General features: G+C 38.8%; 1 protein-coding gene across 1 annotated transcript; it reads left to right on the plus strand.

The window, feature by feature from the left end:
* The first annotated feature begins 1,685 nt into the window (after window positions 1-1,685).
* sh2b1 (SH2B adaptor protein 1) lies at window positions 1,686-19,508 on the plus strand. The gene is made up of 11 exons (XM_048208327.1): window positions 1,686-2,116; window positions 2,380-2,420; window positions 3,067-5,132; window positions 5,593-5,694; window positions 7,128-7,219; window positions 7,377-7,462; window positions 7,737-7,889; window positions 12,744-12,955; window positions 13,648-13,822; window positions 15,873-15,963; window positions 17,480-19,508. The coding sequence occupies exons 3-11, from the start codon at window positions 3,456-3,458 to the stop codon at window positions 17,499-17,501; spliced, it is 2,610 nt and encodes an 869-aa protein (XP_048064284.1). The 5' UTR covers window positions 1,686-2,116; window positions 2,380-2,420; window positions 3,067-3,455; the 3' UTR covers window positions 17,502-19,508.
* The last annotated feature ends 89 nt before the right edge of the window (window positions 19,509-19,597 follow it).

The following is a 19,597-nucleotide window of genomic DNA, read 5'->3' on the forward strand; positions in this document are numbered from 1 at the left end:
TTTGTTTCTGCTATAAAGAAGCGATATCACCATCTGAGGGATTTGAAGGCACTATATCTTGTGCGTTTTGCCTTTACTCACCCAAACTTGTCAACAAGGATACTTTATGTGAATGTGAGTGCATTAGCAGGTAGTTTCTTAATCGCAGGTGTTTGATTTATGAGATGAGGTCATGACTGCAGACAGTGATGAGGCTGAAACCAGCACATCTAGTGCAACTAGTCTTTGACTGTTTAATTTTACTTCATTTTAATTATCCGCTATTAGATCTTTTTGATGGATATTGGTTTATTTATGGCCTTTTTGTGCACAAGCTTAACTGAGACTTGAGAGTTTGTCGACGTTTAAGAGGCTGTTGTGTCGACCTTCATTTATTGCAATATTGAGGTGTTCAGTTTTATTTTGATTTTACAAAATAAACATGATTTGTCATCTTACAAATCAATTGTTTATTTTTTTCACCAGCATGTCGTTCAGGTGTCGAGAACTAGTGCATCTTTAGCCCATATTCAGTACGAGTAAAATACTTAAGTGCTGTTAAAATCAGATACTCTAAGACTTTTACTCAGGTCGTATTGGAATTGGTGACTTGTAACTTGTAATGTCATTTTCAATTTAAGGCATCTGTACATTTACTCAAGTATGGTTTTCAGTATCTGAGTAGTGGATGCTTTTTGTGCTACTCAGCTGAGAGACTGCAATGTTCACTGTGTGAGGAGAAGAAAGTATTAGGCTACTTAAGTCATTAAATGAATGTTTATTTGTGCTTTATTGCTCTTTGGAGAGCAAATTCCTTGCCTCTTTGATGTAAACAAAAATAAACAGAATATTCTATTGACGTTTTCCTGCAAATTTTTTGGGTACACAGAAACACAGACTCTGAATACACAGGACGTGAAAGGGGGAGTGGAAGCAAACAGCCCCAATATGTCTTTTGCAGGACAGTTACAATTAGGAAATTTTGGAGGAAAATAAAATCAAAATTTCTTTGTTTGCACAGTCCTGTACCTCATCTAACGGGTTGACAGGCAGTTCAAACTTGATGCCATAGTTTCTCATAATTATGAGACTATCTATGACATTTTCTTGAAAGATTTATTGTGTTTTAACCCAATGAATTAACCCATCATTCTTAAGTGCTACAATTCCATTGGTGAACAATTATTTTTACAATCCAACCTAGGATTTTAATTATTATTATTATTTACAAGTCACTTTTGGAAAATGTGCAGCTGGCTGTTTATAGTCACTGCTCATCTCTATAATGCTATTTGCAAGCACTACTTGTGCCTTTCTCTTGTACTGACCAGAGATTCAGGAAGATTCAGATAGTTCCAGAGACAAGAACAGTCAAACAGGAATTACATGATCACAGCTGTTATAAATCATCTTGAATGTTATGAGGATTTTTTCCTCATATATAGAAAAATTCTATATATTTTTAACTCACAATATGTACTTTATGAAAATATTATGGGCTCAAGTGTTATTGTTTTATACATTTTACACATAGCATTTCTCATTTTCCAGTCCCCGGCTTTCAGTGAGCACAGATTCTCCCACTAGAATAATCAAGAAACAACCTCAAGTTCAGTGTATTACAGCCTCCAAACATATGACTCAGCCATCAGCCAGAGCAACATCCTTTTTTTCACAACTATCCAATGTGGCTCCTCCAAAAAGTGCACATCCCTCTTCCTCAGATTTTTCCTCTCATTGAAAATCCCCCTTCTCCTACTCCCTGTCCCCCCAACCTACACCCTCTCCCACTATATCGCGAGAGACTGATTGGGACAGCAGGCAGAGAAATATTCATATACCTGCAACAAGAGCAGTTGCAAAGCCTTTATGAATAAATAGATACCATATGATTCATCAATAAGTTTAGCATCAACGGGGGACAGCAAGACGGAGAGGAATGAATGTTAGTGTTAACATTGGCAGACAAACTGCCTGCTTAGCAATACAGCCAGCTAGCTGACCAGCAGCTCAAACTTGATAATTTATTAGCAGTGCTGGGTTAGCTAGTTAGCACCAGGCTAGTTCAATATTTGCACTTAAACTTTTTCCAATTTCACTCACGCCAGCGAACAAATTGCGTCTTTTGTGCAAAAAGGTGAGTTAATGTACGTTTTATTTTCTATTGCATAAGATTGTTAGCAAACTAGCCAGCGTTTTTATGAGCTAAAGTTAACTGGCTAGCCCGAGTTAGCTTGGTGTGTTGACATTATCAGCGTGAGAGCGTATTATGACAAACTTATGTCAGACAGCTAACTAGGCGAAACGTGTTGTTAGACCTTGTATGTTTTCCCATATTGCATCATTTTAATTGTAGCTACAACTGACAGGCCTTTACGCTTTATGTGTTTTTCTTTATAGCTAACTGCACCGGCTTCGAGTTACACACTGGCCTGAAGATGGTGAGTTATCATCGGGGCTTATGAGCATCATTTCTACATCTTCCGCTCATGTAAATCGTCTAAACCGGTTTCATATCAGTGGCTTGGTTTCGGTTAGTTTGAGTTCAAATGCTGACGAAGCTCCATTTCTTGCTTCTATATGGTTCAATAATAAAATAAATGAAAAACAAAATTAGCGTTCTTCAGATATCAGGTGGATTTCTGGATCTCACAACTCAAAGGAAGACAACGCTTCCATTCATGTTTCATGCATGACAGTTAAAACTTAGAAATGTCACAGTATAATGTATATTTAAAATCTCTAATCATTTATTCACTTTCTGATGTTTCCAAACCTGTGTGACTTTCTTCTGTGGACTACAAATAGAGATGTTTTCAGCCTCGTTTTATATTCACTTTTGACAAGAATGACAAGTTGTCATTCTGCAATCTCCTTGTAACACTATAAGAGTGGGTAGAGGATGACAGAATTTCCATTTTTGGATAAACCATCCCTTTAACTGGAATATTGTTACAATTTCTATATTTGAATAGTCTGTTTTTGTTAAGACTGTATTTTAATTATTATTTATTATTACGATTTGTCGAAAATAACTTATTTTAAAAATGATTTACCTATTTTTTTCTCTATTTATTCATCATCTAGGTCACAAATCCCTACCGCAAGATCCTCTCAAAGCCTTAAAACTGGAGACCACCTGAGAACTAACATCAGCTCAGCCTGCTGCTTTTGACATGTTTAGTGTTACTCGCCATACATACATTTACACATATTATTTTGTGTAGAATGTGAGCTATTTTAGAGCACCAAACATTGACAAACTGAGTCAAATCTTTTTTTTTTTTTTTAATGGGGGAAGACAATTACTAGTCATTGTCAGGCCACATTTTTCAGTCAGTTTTTCTGAATTCATGTCAATTGTAAAACCGTAGCCCGATGAACAGATTTCGCGTTCCCCATACACACGTAGATCACAACGATCCTGACGTCTTTGATGATCGTTTGGTCTTCAATTGCTCACTTATTAGTCAGTCATGAACGGCTCCCTCTTAACCCCGCCCAGCCCGCGGGCTGCAGCTAATTCATCTCCCCTTCCGCCGTCCCCGTCTCCATCGCCTTCTCCTCCATCTCCATCATTGTTGCCCCTCTCCACAAGACCCCCACCTTTGCCTCCTCCAGCTCCTGTCAGTCAGCCCTTGTCATCACTGTCTGACACACCCACACCATCTCCGTCTCCCTGCCTTAGTTGGACCGAGTTCTGTGAGCTCCATGCCCGGGTTGCTGCCGGTGACTTCGCCCGCCATTTCCGGGCCTTCCTGCAGGAGAACCCGCATTACTCCCCTGATTCAGCTGCTGCTTTTTGCCGCCGCTTCACTGACAGATTTGTTCGTCATTTCGAGAGCGAGCTTGAGGGTACAGGAGTCGGTAGGGAAGGAACGGTGAACTGGGTCGCCCAATCGGACATTATGTCGCTGGAGGAGGACGCAGCATCTCCGTCCCTGCTGCCATCGGAGGCCGCCACCCCCTGCCCGCCCACTCACACACGGGCTATGCCCAAACCGATCTTGACCCAGGAGGGCCGCGGCATGGAACGATTCCAGAATACAGGAGCGTTTCAGGATTTGTATGCCCATACGCAGATTCTCCCACCATCCTCTTCTTCATCGTGCTCTTCCTCTATGGGCGGGAATAATGGGCGGAGGGAGGAGAGGGGAATTGTAGTCAAACACAATCCATCTGGCTACAATGACCTGGAGGAAGAGGAGGACAGCTGGGCGGGGCCCGTGGCTGGAGAGGAGGTGGAGACGGACGTAGTAGGAAGGGACGATGAGGGCGAGAGTGAGTTGACCTCGGAAAGAGCCGATCTCAGCCAGACTCCGACATGCCCCAACCCCTCTGGCACACCAGCAACTTCTGGTTCAAAAGGTAATGGGACACCCATTGGGGGTAACTCCAAAAATAAACTAAAAAAGCGGTTCTCTCTGCGCAGCGTGGGCCGCAGTGTCAGAGGTAGCGTGCGAGGCATCTTGCACTGGCGCAGCTCCTCCAGCGATTCCCCTCAGAACTGCAGCGTGGGTAACGTCAACCCTCTTCCTTCCAGTTACAGCTACACTACAGGCCTTCAAGATGGCAAGAGGAACTCCGGCTCGCAGGGTGTTCCCGCTTCTCTCCCTGTGTCTCTCTCCCTTCCCCTTTCCCTACCTCACTCATCATCCTCTTCGTTGCCCCCATCATCCTCCAGTAGCGCCACCTCCCTTTCGCTTTCCGAGGCCCGTGACTGGCGGAGGAGCAACGGCGATGGGGAGAAGGAGAAATGGAGTCACCGGTTGGAGAAACTGCGTCTGTCTCGCTCACCGCCGCCGAATCTGTCCGCCGCAGCTCCACCTTCATCTGCCGTGTCCCCCTCGGCACTACCACCGAGCAGCATCAGCGCCCCCAGGAAGATGGGTAGGCTGGTACGGGAGGGTGGTGTGACCGTGTGCTCGTCTTCGGATGAGTTCGCCAGCACTCATGGTTTCCCAGGCTTTTCCTTTGGACTGCTGCACCACGGCACGGACAGCTCACTGTCAGGGCATCCCGCGGCCACCGGGGGAGCTGCAGGCGGACGGGGCATGCGTTGGCACAAGTGCCGTCTAGTTCTGAAAGAACGAGATAAGGATGGAGGGGATGGAGGGCTGGAGTATTTCCTGGAGTTTTACATCCCGCCTAAAGTGAGTGATAGGATTTCTGCTAAATGTAAATTGTGTGGAAATTTTTTTCATTGACACATATTTTATATATGTGCTATCGTTCATAAGTTTGGGGTCGGTGAGATGTTTTAATGTTTTTGAAAGTCTGCTGTGCTCACCATTTATTTGATCAAAAATACAGTAAAACAGTAATTTTGAGAAATGTTTTTTCAATAAGTTTTCTATTTGAATATATTTTAAAATGCAACTTATTCCTGTTGTTCAGTTTAATGCGTCCCTGCTGAATAAAAGTATTCTTTAAAAAAAAATCACTGACCACAAAATTTTGAACGGTACTGTATTTTTATTTATTTATTTGTATTAGTATTATTAGTCAAGAATATTATAAATAATAATGATACATTATATTAAAGTACCAGCTGACTAGTTTAAGTTATAAATAATCTATATATTTTGACATATTTATTTTGAATACTTCCAGTCCTCCAAGCCCAGACTGACTGTCCCATGCGGCTCTATTGTTGACGTGAGGAGCACTACAGCTATAGAGGTGCCAGACAAAGAGAACACCTTCCTTCTACAGGTACGTCAGGACACCTCTATTTTTGTCTTTAGTAGTTAGTCAAATCTGTAATAAGGATGTAAGAACTTTACCCTAACTTTACTTGCATATGTATCAAAGACATTGTTACCACTGTCATCTGATGTCTCATTAAAGGTGCCGTAGAACGTCTTTTTAAAAGATGTAATATAAGTCTAAGGTGTCCCCTGAATGTGTCTGTGAAGTTTCAGCTCAAAATACCCCATAGATTTTTTTTTTATTCATTTTTTTAACTGCCTATTTTGGGGCATCATTAATTATGCACCGATTCAGGCTGCGGCCCCTTTAAATTCTCGTACTCTCCGCCCCCGGAGCTCGCGCTTGCCTTGAACAGCATAAACACAGTTCACACAGCTAATATAACCCTCAAAATGGATCTTTACAAAGTGTTCGTCATGCAGCATGTCTAATCGCATAAGTATGGTATTTATTTGGATGTTTACATTTGATTCTGAATGAGTTTGAGGCTGTGCTCCGTGGCTAAAGCTAACATTACACACTGTTGGAGAGATTTATAAAGAATGAAGTTGTGTTTATGCATTATACAGACTGCAAGTGTTTAAAAATGAAAATAGCGACGGCTCTTGTCTCCGTGAATACAGTAAGAAACGATGGTAACTTTAACCACATTTAACAGTACATTAGCAACATGCTAACGAAACATTTAGAAAGACAATTTACAAATATCACTAAAAATATCATGCTATCATGAATCATGTCAGTTATTATTGCTCCATCTGCCATTTTTCGCTATCGTCCTTGCTTTCTTACCTAGTCTGATGATTCAGCTGTGCACAGATCCAGATGTTAATACTGGCTGCCCTTGTGTAATGCCTTGAACATGGGCTGGCATATGCAAATATTGAGGGCGTACATATAAATGATCCCGACTGTTACGTAACAGTCGGTGTTATGTTGAGATTCGGCTGTTCTTCGGAGGTCTTTTAAACAAATGAGATTTATATAAGAAGGAGGAAACAATGGAGTTTGAGACTCACTGTATGTCATTTCCATGTACTGAACTCTTGTTATTTAACTATGCCAAGGTAAATTCAATTTTTAATTCTAGGACACCTTCAATCAGTATGCATGCCATACTTGTAGAGCTTTGTTGTCCCTTCCTGATCTGTTATATAGATAAATTACAGAATGAAACAGATATGTTGTAAATGAATTAAAAACACACTTAATGAATCTCATGCATGACAAATGGTCACAATCACTAAATAACTTTTTATATAGATGTAATCTAATAAACAACTTTGGTGAATTATAAAGAATTTATTCATAGCTGTGATTGTAGTTCACTTTCATTTAGTTGCATCCTGTGTTGTTGCACCAGTCCAAAGATCCTAATCATTGAAAACTGTACACGTTGAACATCTGCACATTTGATCTCTTCTTGTTTTTCTCAGTTGGAAGGTCAGGCGCAGTACGTGATCGAGACCAGAGATGCGGTTCAGATGAGAGCTTGGCTCAGTGACATCAGAAACGCCATTTGTTTGAGGTAGGTCTTTATGTTTCGAATCATTAAAAAGAGAAAGCACTTTGTGTATGGAAATTATTATGAGATCGTTTTTAGTAGCTTGCTTACGTGCAAGACACCATGTGACAATCAAAGCTCAGCAATGATCTCAAATGTACTCGTTGACCCTTCTCATCAGTGAGCAAGAGGATGTTGAGGGCGTGTGTGGCAGTGCTCTCACCGACCTCAGTGTAACGCCAGAATTCAGCGACCGCCTGTCTCAAGGTAAGCGTTTGGAGATGATGTCACCATGATGTGGTCAGCTGCATTCAGGACAGTATGTGTAATGGGACATGTGCTTACTTACATGATGTCTGTTAGAATGAGCCCACAAATCTCAAACTGGTGATTATGTGATTAACACAAGTATTAAAAACATCTGATCTGGAATTGAAATATTCATATTTTGCAGTGAACGAATGAATGAAAAATGAATACAGCTATTTAACAGTAACTACAGATGGTGATGTTTCAGGTGTTTGATGTGTTTTCATTATAGTTTGCTATGGTGGAGTTGGTGGTTCTCCCCAGCTGGAGCCTCTACCTCCTGAGTTACCACCCCGTGCTCCTCTTGACGAATCAGACAGTCGACTGCTTAGTGGGGGCGGAGCCGGTCTTGGCACACCTTTTGCTGAAACTCCTGATGCCACAGGTACCATACTACACTAAACACACACATATGACATCTATATTACCCTAATCCTGTTAACATTTTAATGCTTTTGTAAACATTTAATGATTAAATGAGACAAAGAAGTCAGTGTTTTCATCCGATTTGCTTATTTAATTGAAAAACTGGAATATTGAGTTAACAATTTGCAAATAAAGCAGAATTCCCATCCCATGTGCTCAGAAAACGAAATAATCACTTTCAGGAAGTTTTAGCCACTGGAAAAGCCACTATTTTATTAAAGTCGGCATGAAATGAAAATTCACCCCATCTATTTTTTAAATGCATCTTATTGCACTTATTGTTAATGACTTATCCGTGCATATGTTTTCGTTTTTTTCGTCTTTCTTATAAGTAACTTAAAGGTACACTATGTAAAAAAAAAAAAACATGCATTTTGCAGAAGAACATTGTTTTGGTTGTGTTTCAGCTCTGCGTGATTGCGGATGAATATGATTATCCCACTGCTCATAAAACATTCACTACTAGGCTTAAGATATATAACCAGTTTAGATGGAAAGGATCTCAAGCTGACTAGCTGAAGAGTCAAGACGTTACTGTAGCTATAATATAATTAGGGGTGTAACGATATACTCATGTCAGGATTCGATACGAATTGTGATACTGAACTCCCGATACAATACTATTGCGATATTTTAAGTATAGATGCAAACTCCTCTCCTTTCAGTGACAGTTCACCTTTTTGAAATCAATAGTGGTCACCTACGAGATTTGCGTAGATATGATGAGAAAGTGTTTGGGGGGGGTTTAGGTCTTTGGACAGGGTCATGAGAATCACTCCTTTTTAGTTGTCCAAAATAAAAAAAACCTCCGACCTCCACCACGTGCAATGCTCCTGGGAAGTGTGAATTCACGACTGAAGAGAGCCATCTCTGCTAGCTCTGCCTGCTTGCCTTAACTTAAGAATCTCATAAAGTAGTGTTACGATAACTTGGGACTACGATTCCATTGGGACTGTTAATAAACCTGGCATGGCTGCCTTGTTTTGATTTTAACTTTGTTAGTGTTATTTCCACCGAATCAAACATACTTTTCTAAATAAAACTTGTATAATGCTACTAACATTACCGTTTTTCCAACGAATACAACTTTAGTTGAGCTCTACTATACTATATTGTCAAAACCACAACGTAATTTGCTTTTACACACACAAGATGTTCTGTGCAATTTCATAATGACAGAGTTTGAAATGTTTGAAATGAACACCTGTAAAATGGGGGTAAAAATCAATTGTGGAGGGTAACAATGTCAAATCAATAGTCAATTTGGTGGGTCATGTTTCACAACAATTTGCTGGCGAAGTTTATGTAATCTGCACAGATTTATTGAACATACTCAACTCATAAGTCAATATAAATATTAAATATAGCCGAATTGAGCAGCACCTGCACATTTGTGGCTTACTTTAACACAAACGTCACTAGCAACAAATAAAGGCGCTGGTTTGTTTGCTTTAAAGGAATATAGCAGACCCAAGAAACATAGTAATGTGGGGTAAATAACCCCAGTGTAAAATGGAAAGAACCACCTTGCAACAATGATTTTAGCAGACCTGATTTTGCAGCAGCGATCGAAATGAGTTAATGACCTTTGAAACTAATGTTATGCTAAAGATTGTATTACATTGTTATGCCAGTAGGTGGCGACCAGTGAATATTAAAATGTATTTTTAAAAATCCAGATTATCTAGAATCATAAATTAAGCTTTAAAGAATTTATAATATATTTTGGCATTTAACTTTAGCTATTAGCACTGTTACTAATATTAAAATGTACAACCTTAAAGACTAGGATGAAGTCTTTATGCACATTAACAAGGCTTTGGGACAATCATGATGAATTATAATCCAGGATTCTGAAATGTTTTCTTATTTTAAAGACTTGGCGTTTCGCATACCACTTTAGGTATGCCTCTCTAAAATGCTTTGAATAATCATACTACCAAAATTAAATGTAATATGGTGATTTAAATGATGTTTGCACTTTCACTTTGAGGACTGCCATTCCAGTGTGTATGTGCTTCAGATGATCAGTGCAATAAATCACAGTTCTAATGGCAAGAAAACATGTCAAAATGTGCCCAAACTGTAAATGGTTAGTTCATCCAAAATTGTAAATTCTACATTTACTCATTCTCATGTTGTTTTCGCACATCACATTTGAATGTCCGTGTTTACTACGGTATGCGCATTGTTGTAAATCTGTTCACCATATAAAGCCATCATGTCTCTTCAGAAGACTTGGATTTGAATTTGACTACTTGATTGATTATTTTTACGATGACTTTGTGATTTTTTTTTTTTTTTTTTTTTTGGATCTTTTCTTTTAAGTTTTAGAGGAATGGACTTTAATTGGAGGGACAGAAATCTCCCAGGTTTCATAAAAAATATCTTAATTTATGTTGGAAGTTGAACGAAAATCTTATAGGATTGAAACAACGTAGGTGTGTACATGATGACTGAATTTACATTTGTGGGTGAATTATACCTTATAAATGCAGTAAGCTGAATCTTGGATAAAATCTCGATATATAACGATCTATCGTTATACCCCTACCATGAGTAGACACGGTACAATTCCAGAACAACGCTGCAGAACAACCATAATAAAAGGACCCTTCACAATAGATCATGCATTACAATGCACTCTGTTAGAGAGCTACATATGGCAATGTATCTATTCAATAAAGAACCTTACTCGCCTGTTGAGTAATAAAACATATCTGCATCGCTTTTACATTTCAAATCCCTCAGTTCTCGCCATCTCTGAAAAGCCAAGCCAATGTTGATTCTCGTTTTGTTACGAGCTCTGTCGCGTTCTCTTTTTGCCAGCAGACTCTCCTCTGTTCTACTTTTTTTTTTTTAAATGGGTGATTCCCTGGAGGGTTGAGATTTAGCTGCTCCATGTCAACCTTTCTCAAACTAACCTATGCCACTCGCACACTATAAAAGCATCAAAGTAGCCAGAGCAACTTTTCTTTATTTACGGATATGACGAGACATGCACAGGTGAGTGACGTATGTATGCAATTTTCCCACAAAAAATGTCCTGCTAGGTCTAAAATATAAACACTTATAATAGGCTTACCATAGTGAATCAGGTTAAGACAAAAACATATTTTGGAAGTAGGATTGATAATGTATTGACTCGTTTAAATGTTGTTAATTTTGAACAAATAAAGTTACATAGTGCACCTTTAAAGGGTTAGTCACCTAAAAATGAAAATTCTGTCATTAATTACTCACCTTCATGTCGTTCCACACCCGTAAGACCTTCGTTCATCTTCAGAACACAAATTAAGATATTTTTGATTAAATCCGATGGCTCAGTGAGGCCTGCATAGACAGCAATGGTACTTCCTCTTTAAGATCCATAAAGGTACTAAAACATATTTAAATCAGTTCATGTGAATTACAGTGGTTCTATCTTAATATTTTAAAGCGACGAGAATATTTTTGTGCGCCAAAAAACCCAAAAACGACTTTTTAACTGTATCTAGCGATGGCCGATTTCAAAACACTGCTTCAGAGCTTTATGAATCTTTTGTTTTGAATCAGTGATTCAAAACTGCCAAACTGATTTGATTCGTAAAGCTCTGAAGCTTCAAGAAGCAGTGTTATGAAATCGGCCATCACTAGATATTGTTAAAGTCTTTATTTTGTTTTTTTGGTACACAAAAAATATTCTCATCGCTTTATAATATTAAGGTAGAACCACTGAACTCACATGAACTGATTTAAATATGTTTTTAGTACCTTTATGGATCTAGAGAGAGGAAGTACCATTGCTCTCAATAGAGGCCTCGCTGAGCCATCGGATTTAATCAAAAATATCTTAATTTGTGTTCTGAAGATGAACGAAGGTCTTACAGGTGCGAAACGGCATGAGGGTGAGTAATAAATTACATTATTTTCATTTTTGGGTGAACTAACCCTTTAAACAAAACAACTTGATCTTCCAGTGAAATGACAGATAAACCCTGTCCCTTTCTTACAGTTGACTGCAAGCTCGCATTCAGATCTGCCACCATCCAATCAACAACTGGTGGAACCAAGTGTCCACCCAATATTTTGTTTTCGATAATCTGTTTCATTTAGATGTACATCAAATATATATGGAAGATATATGGAAGAAAAGATCATTTCATTGCGATGTTGAAGGTGCAGTGTGTAAAATTTAGAGGCATCTTGCAGTGAGGTTTCTCAGCGTCGTGCTCACCCCTCCTATACTTTAGAGAACCTATGGTGGCCGACACAAAGACAAAGATGTCGTTGTCTGAAACCGCAGAGTAGCCAGTCAAGAAATGAGGTTTCTTCTTACTTCTAACAAAGAACGGTCTGCTTCTAATAAACCAGACGACAACTACTACTACTACTACTTCTTCGTGCATATTCAACATAGTGATGATGCAACACCAACGAACACTGCTCTGTAAAGCAGTTTTTCGGTTTAGGGTTACTATAGAAACATGCTGGAGCAAAATGATGTCTTGACATGGAGGGGGGACCTGCGATGTATGTAGATAGAAATGGCTTCATCATGTAAGGTCTTTATGCTACATAGTTATGTATATTATATTGCATTTCTGTCAATAGATTATCCTAAATTTTACACACTGCACCTTTAAGTAAATAGAGATGCTGAGCGATGATACTGTTCCAACATATTATTATTTAGTAACATGACTTTTTTTAAATTTTATTTGTTTGCATTCATCTCTTTTTATGCAGTATCTCAAAATTCAGGTAAAAATATGTGGATGGAATCTCTTACACTTAGATAGATAGATTCATGTTTTTTTCTGTTTTTTCTCAGGTTCGTTCCTGTTCTCTGAGGGTTCTGTGTCAGAGACAGTTGAACATCCTCTGAGTGAGTGTCAGTGGTTCCACGGCACACTCTCTCGTCTTAAGGCGGCCCAGCTGGTGCTGGCGGGTGGCATGGCCAGCCATGGTGTGTTCCTTGTGCGGCAGAGTGAGACACGGCGTGGGGAGTATGTCCTCACCTTCAACTTCCAGGGCAAAGCAAAGGTAAATGTGTGGGAATGCTTATTTAATGTACAGAAGGTTTGGGGTCGGTAAGATTTCTCTTATGTACAGAGCCCCTAAAAAGACGAAAACTATACTGCGTGTCATTGCTTTTGCGTTCTCTCGCAAGTATTTTTAGTTTCCCCAAGGAACTTTGCATTTGCTCACAAAACTTTTGAGTTCTTTGCGAGGGAACATAAAGTTTCTCTGGGGAACACAAAAGCTGTGCGAGCGAAGGCAGAAGTTTTTAAATATATTTTTATATGCTTTTATTTTATATGCTCATTAGTGCTGCAATTATTTGATCAATATTTTAAATATATTTTAACATGTAATTTATTCCTGTGATGCAAAGCAGTCATTACTGAAAAGTCAATCACATGATCCTTCAAAAATCAAATGCTCAAGAAACATTTCTTAATATTATCAATGTTGAAAACAGTTGTGAGGTTTAATTTTTTGGTGAAAACAACTGCTTTGTTTTTTTTTTTGGATTCTTTGAATAATCAAAAGAACAGCATTTATTTGAAACAGAATCTTTTGGAATATAATTGTCTTTACTGTCACTTGTGATCAGTTTATTGCTTCCCTGTTGAATAAAAGTATACATTTATTTTTATTTTTCTTAAATGTCCAGGATTCTTGATGAATAGAAATAAATACCTCTTCCTTCTGCTCTGGCATTTTCCTCAAAGCACTTGCGTCTCTCCCTGAACGAGGATGGACAGTGTCGTGTGCAGCATCTCTGGTTCCAGTCCATTTTTGACATGCTGGAGCATTTCCGTGTGCACCCCATTCCCCTGGAATCTGGGGGCGCCTCTGATGTCACCCTCATCAGCTTTGTGGGGGCCACGAATGTCCGGCAACCAGGTATGGAAGGTTGGGCTCAGCTTTAAGGTGTGAAAGTTTACAACAGAGCGTAGATAACAGGGAAATTCTGCATTTTTAGATGACGGGCCAGTAAGTGATCAGAGGTGCCACTTGCATCTCCCTCAGAACAGTTGATTGGGTTAAAAAAATGGATATAAATACACTGACTATATATCTAAGACTCGTTAAAATTTAGAAAAATACTGAATGTTCTCATCCTGATGTTTAAATTGTTTGAATTGGGTATCCACAGTACTGGTGAACCTGTCTCTTTTCAAACAAATATAGAGATAGAAGATTAAAAAAAAAAAAAATACATTGTACTACATCAGTATTTATTTATACACTGGATTATACATTGGGTTTTCATATTTAACTGTTGCGAGTAAATGTTTAACAGTTCATTTTTTAACTGTTGTTATTAGCATTTATATAATTTGACTTATTTTATTAATTCTGTTTTGAGTGATTTTTAAAAACTGCTTGAAACTTTAAAGCTAATTGAAACAGTCATTATCACCTTATTTTGCACTGCAGAAGAAAACTGTTTTCTGTGAATGTTTGAGACTTCTGATTCATTAACCGCTATAGGTCAATAACTAGAAGAATAACGAAGTGCAGTAAATGGTGAAACTATTTGCGTTACAAACCATTTGGTTTATAATTACAATACAAAAAATAAATAAAAAATTGGGTAATAAAAATAGCAGTTTGCAATATCAAGCAGCATAACAAGCTATTTTCTACAGCTAAAAATAACTGGAAGCAGACCGGAAGCCAGACATATTCAATTTAGAAATGGTTTCGCCTGCTCTTACATGAAAAATAAGGTGGATAGCAGAGACCAAGACCTTCTTTATAGGTCATTTATTTATAAATGAAATCCAGATGACATATTTTGCAAATGTAAAGTCATTTTCATTTGTAGTACGGTAAAATTCAATTATCATTGATTCTCAATAAGTGAAATATCACCCATGAGTGAATCACATAGAAATGTTAATACGTACACCAGTCTGCACCTTCACAAATGTGACATCACATCCATGAAGTGTTTCAAGTTGTTTTATTATTAAATGATATCATATTTTATCATATGTTTGCATTTCTTGTGCATTTTGATACCATTTGAGAATTACACTCTTGTTTTTTGTAAGTGAGAATAATGTGACTGTATTAACAATGATAAAATATTTTAATCAGTTGACAGCCCTAATAAAGACATAAATGTTAAGTTAAACAGCTGTTTTGGGGGAGATCCTTGTGGGCCCACGAGAAAAAAAGAAGAAAGATTTCTTAGAAGGCGTTTAGCTTCTGTCAGTTAGATTCTTGAATACTGGGTTGATTTTAGCGACGCACACGGTCTTTGGCACCGAGCTTGTGTGTGTCATGTGAGTGGGATGAATCTGGAGAGTGATAGTATGTGTATTTGTGTATGTATGTGTGTGTATTCATAAACAACATGGCCACTGCATGAGTTGTTTGCACCTGTCACAGAGAAATGACTAAATGTGGGATCACCCTGTGTGTGAGATCACTTCCTGTCACGGCATGCTTTTGAAAGGACACTTTGTGCAAGCATCTGCTACAACTACTCGCGCACACACACAGATCCATCGCTGCTGCCAGAGACTGCTGTGCATGGCTTTGCTTTTGTTTTTTATGACAATGATTGTCTCCTAATGTGATTTCTGTGTGCTTGACATGACATATGACCCCCCCTCCCTCCAAACTCCTCTTGAAATGTTCAAAACATTCACCTTACCTACTATTTCCTCATAATGATCCATATAGATAGTCCATCTATAGATGCTCCATCTATTCTTTTCTATCACTGCATCTTTTCTACTATCCTCCATACTTCTTTCAGACAAACCGATTTCCCTTCCATCACCACTGCCTTCCTTCATTTTGATTTTCAGTCACACACTAATTCATACTGTACTCTCCCTCCTGTTGCCCTGCTTCAGCCTCTGGCCTTTCCCATAGTGCATATCAGAGCTCTGATTGGCTGTTTTTGTTGTTGTTTGTCGTTGGGTCATCTTCGCAGGCCGGGAAAGGGCAGGCAGCCGCCCCACAGTCTGTGATGTCATCACCACGCGCCACCCCGACTCTCCATCAACCCCCATCTCTGACTGTGTGTAAGTGAGACCAGATTCAACAGAGAGAGATAGACAGAGAAGGTCTGAAAGAAGGAAATAAGGTCATGCCGGTACATGGGCGTTAGCCAATTATAACAAAGGTCATTTACACATAAAAACATTAAAGGTAGAGTACCAAAAACAGCTTGTTTGACTCTAAGTGTCAGAAAAAGGAAGAAAATTGTCATGTAAAACAACCAATTTAACTTTCGGTTAATTACTGTACCGTTCAAAAGTTTGGGGGTGGTAAGATGTTTTTGATAGAAGTCTCTTCTGCTCACCAAGGCTGCATTTATTGATCAAAAATATAGTAAAAAGAGTCATATTGTGAAATATTACAATTTTCTATTTCTATTGGAATATATTTTAAAATGTAATTTATTCCTGTGATCAAAGCTGAATTTTCAGCAACATTACTCCAGTCTTCAGGGTCACGTGATCCTTTAGAAACCACTCTAATATGATGATTTGATCAAACATATCTTATTATTATCAATTTTGAAAACAGTTGTGCTGCTTAACAATTTTATGAAAACGTTTTTCCCTCCAGTTTTTTTTTTTCTGTGATGAATGGAAAATTCAAAAGAATAGCGTTCATTTGAAATCTTTTGTAACATGACAAATGTCTTTACTGTTAGTTTTGATCAATTTAATGCGCCTTTGGTGAATAAAAGTTTCTTTTTTTTCTTTTTTTTTTTTATTTTACTGACCCAAAACTTTTGGTAATAGTGTAAATATTTCCAGTGAAATGGTATATTTAAATTAGGAAAATGTAGGGCGTGACTGGACTGGATCATCAAAGTGTGTCATCAGGCAAATCATTCCTGAGGTACAGAGCTACTGCGTTTTCCCAAATTATGCAAATATAGAAAACATTCAGTTTTTCACATTTGCATAATAAGACCGTGAAACTGTATTACGAATGTAAATGGGGTCCATTTTGATTCGATAAGGACTGGGACAGCAGATGAAAGAGTAAATTGTGGGAAACACTTTGTGGAATACAGGATGCTTGTTAGAATAAGACAGAAAAAGAGTAGCGACAGGTCATCCGTTCACTTCAGCGCACATCTGTCTGCTTAACTTCCTCATTCACAGCTGGGTTTCAGTTGCACACGTCCATCCTGAAATGTGTGTCTCAGGGTAACACTTTCATTGAACATTTGCTCACTATAGCCGGCGTTAATCGTAATCGTTATTGAATGTCACACATTTATAGACAGTGAGCTCTGTCTCCATATAAACATGATTCAGGATTAGAAGAAGTTTCAAAGAGTCCTTATGTAAAGAATGATCTGCGATTTATCAATCGATGACTCTTTACTGCTGTTTAGTGGAGGCAGGGTGTAAACAGTCTGTGCAATGTGTTGACCGATTCCATTACTAGCATGTGTCATAGCTGTCAAACTTTGTGTATCTTGCATCTTAATGTCATTACTCTCATAATTTTTTGTCACGTTTAATTCTCATCCCTCTCTCCTCCTGTACTGGTTCTCCTCTCTATCGCTGTTCTCAGACTTGACCAGCAGACCCCGTAGTCCTCCTCAGCCGCCTCCTCCCCCTCTGCCTCCCGGACGCCCTCCGCCCCCGACCCCGCCGCAGGAACGAGGGAGCGAATCGGAGGCCGCCGGAGGAGGCGGAGCGAGCAGCGGGGCAGAAGAGTGCGAGGAACGAGAGCGGGAGCCGCCGCTCCTCCAGCTGGAAGGGGTGGAGGGCGAGGAGAGGGAAGGAGGGAGGGCGAGAGCCATCGACAACCAGTACTCCTTCTTCTAAAAGGGGAAAACCACGAGGTGGGATAGAGGAGGAAGAGGAGAGCCCTTCACAATCAGTATTTTCAGTATTCTCCAGCGGAAGAACTGAGGGGTCACGACTGAGATATTAACACTATTAAACATGAGCTTTCGCGTTGTGAGAGAGAGATGGAGAGAAAGAGAGAGAGAGAGAGAGACACCCAAACGAATAAGCATATATGATACTGACGGTACATCTTTAAAACACTAAGTTACGGTACTACACTAAATTGGAGGTGCATTGTAAAAATGTTGGTCAGCTTTTACTAATTGGTTCTCCAGTGTTTGTCAGTGCGAAGGTTCCTCCTCTGGTGCTGCTGCTGCTGCAAAGGAAGGTACGACAGTGTCAGCGCCGCCACTGAGCTGGTGTCGTGTTTTTAGCAACTTATTTCTTGAAGAGTCCTTCGAGTCATTACATTCATTCAGATGTCTAGTATTTGACCCTTCGCACTTATACAAAAGGAGTTTTTTTTCCCCTCAGGTGAGCAGATATTTTTACTTTTTCAGAGATTGTTACCCACCAGCACTCTTGTTGTTGTTGTTATTATTATTATTATTATTACTGGAACGTTTTTAGTTGTTTTGTTTTCTTTTTGTTCTGCCACTGACAAACTACGAATGTCGAAAAGTACTTTTCTTCTTTCCTGTTCATTTCAGTTGTACTGACTTTGGTAGTTCAGTAGAAGGCATTGCCTTGGGCTTAACAATGTCCAGTTTTGCCAACAAAAAAAAAAGAAAGAAAAAGAAAAAAAAAGCAAGCCCAGTCCTCTGAAGTCCATTAGTATTACTTCTTAAGGTTAATTACCATATTAAACATCTCCATAGACTCCATTATTACCTCAGAGTCCTGATCTGTCGCCCAGCTCCTCTGCTCTCCCTCTCTCTCGCTCTCTGTCTTTACATCCTTCCCTTCCTTTTAGCTTTACAATCTTTGTTAAATTTATTTTATTGTGCATTTATTTTCAATGCTAGAGTCCAGAGGAGGGAGAGAGAATGTCTTTCATTTAAAGAAAAAATGTTATTGAGTATGAAAATGATAATAATAACTGACGATGATGATAATAATGAATTTAATAATTGTCCAAATAATAGTATTATTATTATTTTTCAAAATGCCTTTATTTTTGTTGTTTACTATATGAACACATAATATTTGTTCTCCAAAATCTGTTTTTCTGTTTCTAATTTTTTGTGCCTTTTTATATCTCTTCTAATCTCACTCTGTCCCACTGCTGTCACCTTCAAACTTTCCACAGATTTCAGGCAAACTTTTGAAAAGGAAAAAAAAAAAGATAAAGAGACCCCTTCTTCTTGTGCCTTTTCGTGTTGTTAATCGTCATTCCCTCTTGTTTTGTGCCAGTCATTTCTTGATTTTGTGCCTCAATCAGTCTTTTTGCAGTGTCTGCCATCCAGTTCAGTGCCTGCATCTGTCTTCTGTTTTTGTTTCACTTCTCTTATCCTGTCTCAGCTATTTCGGTTGTTCTCTTGATCCTACAGATCATTCAGTATGATTTGTTCTCTATCCATTTGCCCTGTGCTCCTCCCTTTTACCCTTTATTTAAACCTCTTATTGTGCCTTCTCTCTCTTTTCTCTTCTCTTTCTGTCTGTCTGTGCTGGGACCGTGTGTTAAGGTGGACACTGTTGCCCACTCTGTGTAATTAGAGTTTCAGGTACTGCATTGAATTAAATGATGATGACGATGATGATGATGATGATGATGATGATGATAATAATATAATTATACTGAAACAATATATCTGAGTTGTGTTTGTGTAATTATGATAGATAGATAGATAGATAGATAGATAGATGATAGATAGACAGATAGATAGATGGACAGATA

The sequence above is a fragment of the Megalobrama amblycephala genome, linkage group LG1 (assembly GCF_018812025.1).
Source record: "Megalobrama amblycephala isolate DHTTF-2021 linkage group LG1, ASM1881202v1, whole genome shotgun sequence".
Lineage (NCBI taxonomy): Eukaryota > Metazoa > Chordata > Actinopteri > Cypriniformes > Xenocyprididae > Megalobrama > Megalobrama amblycephala.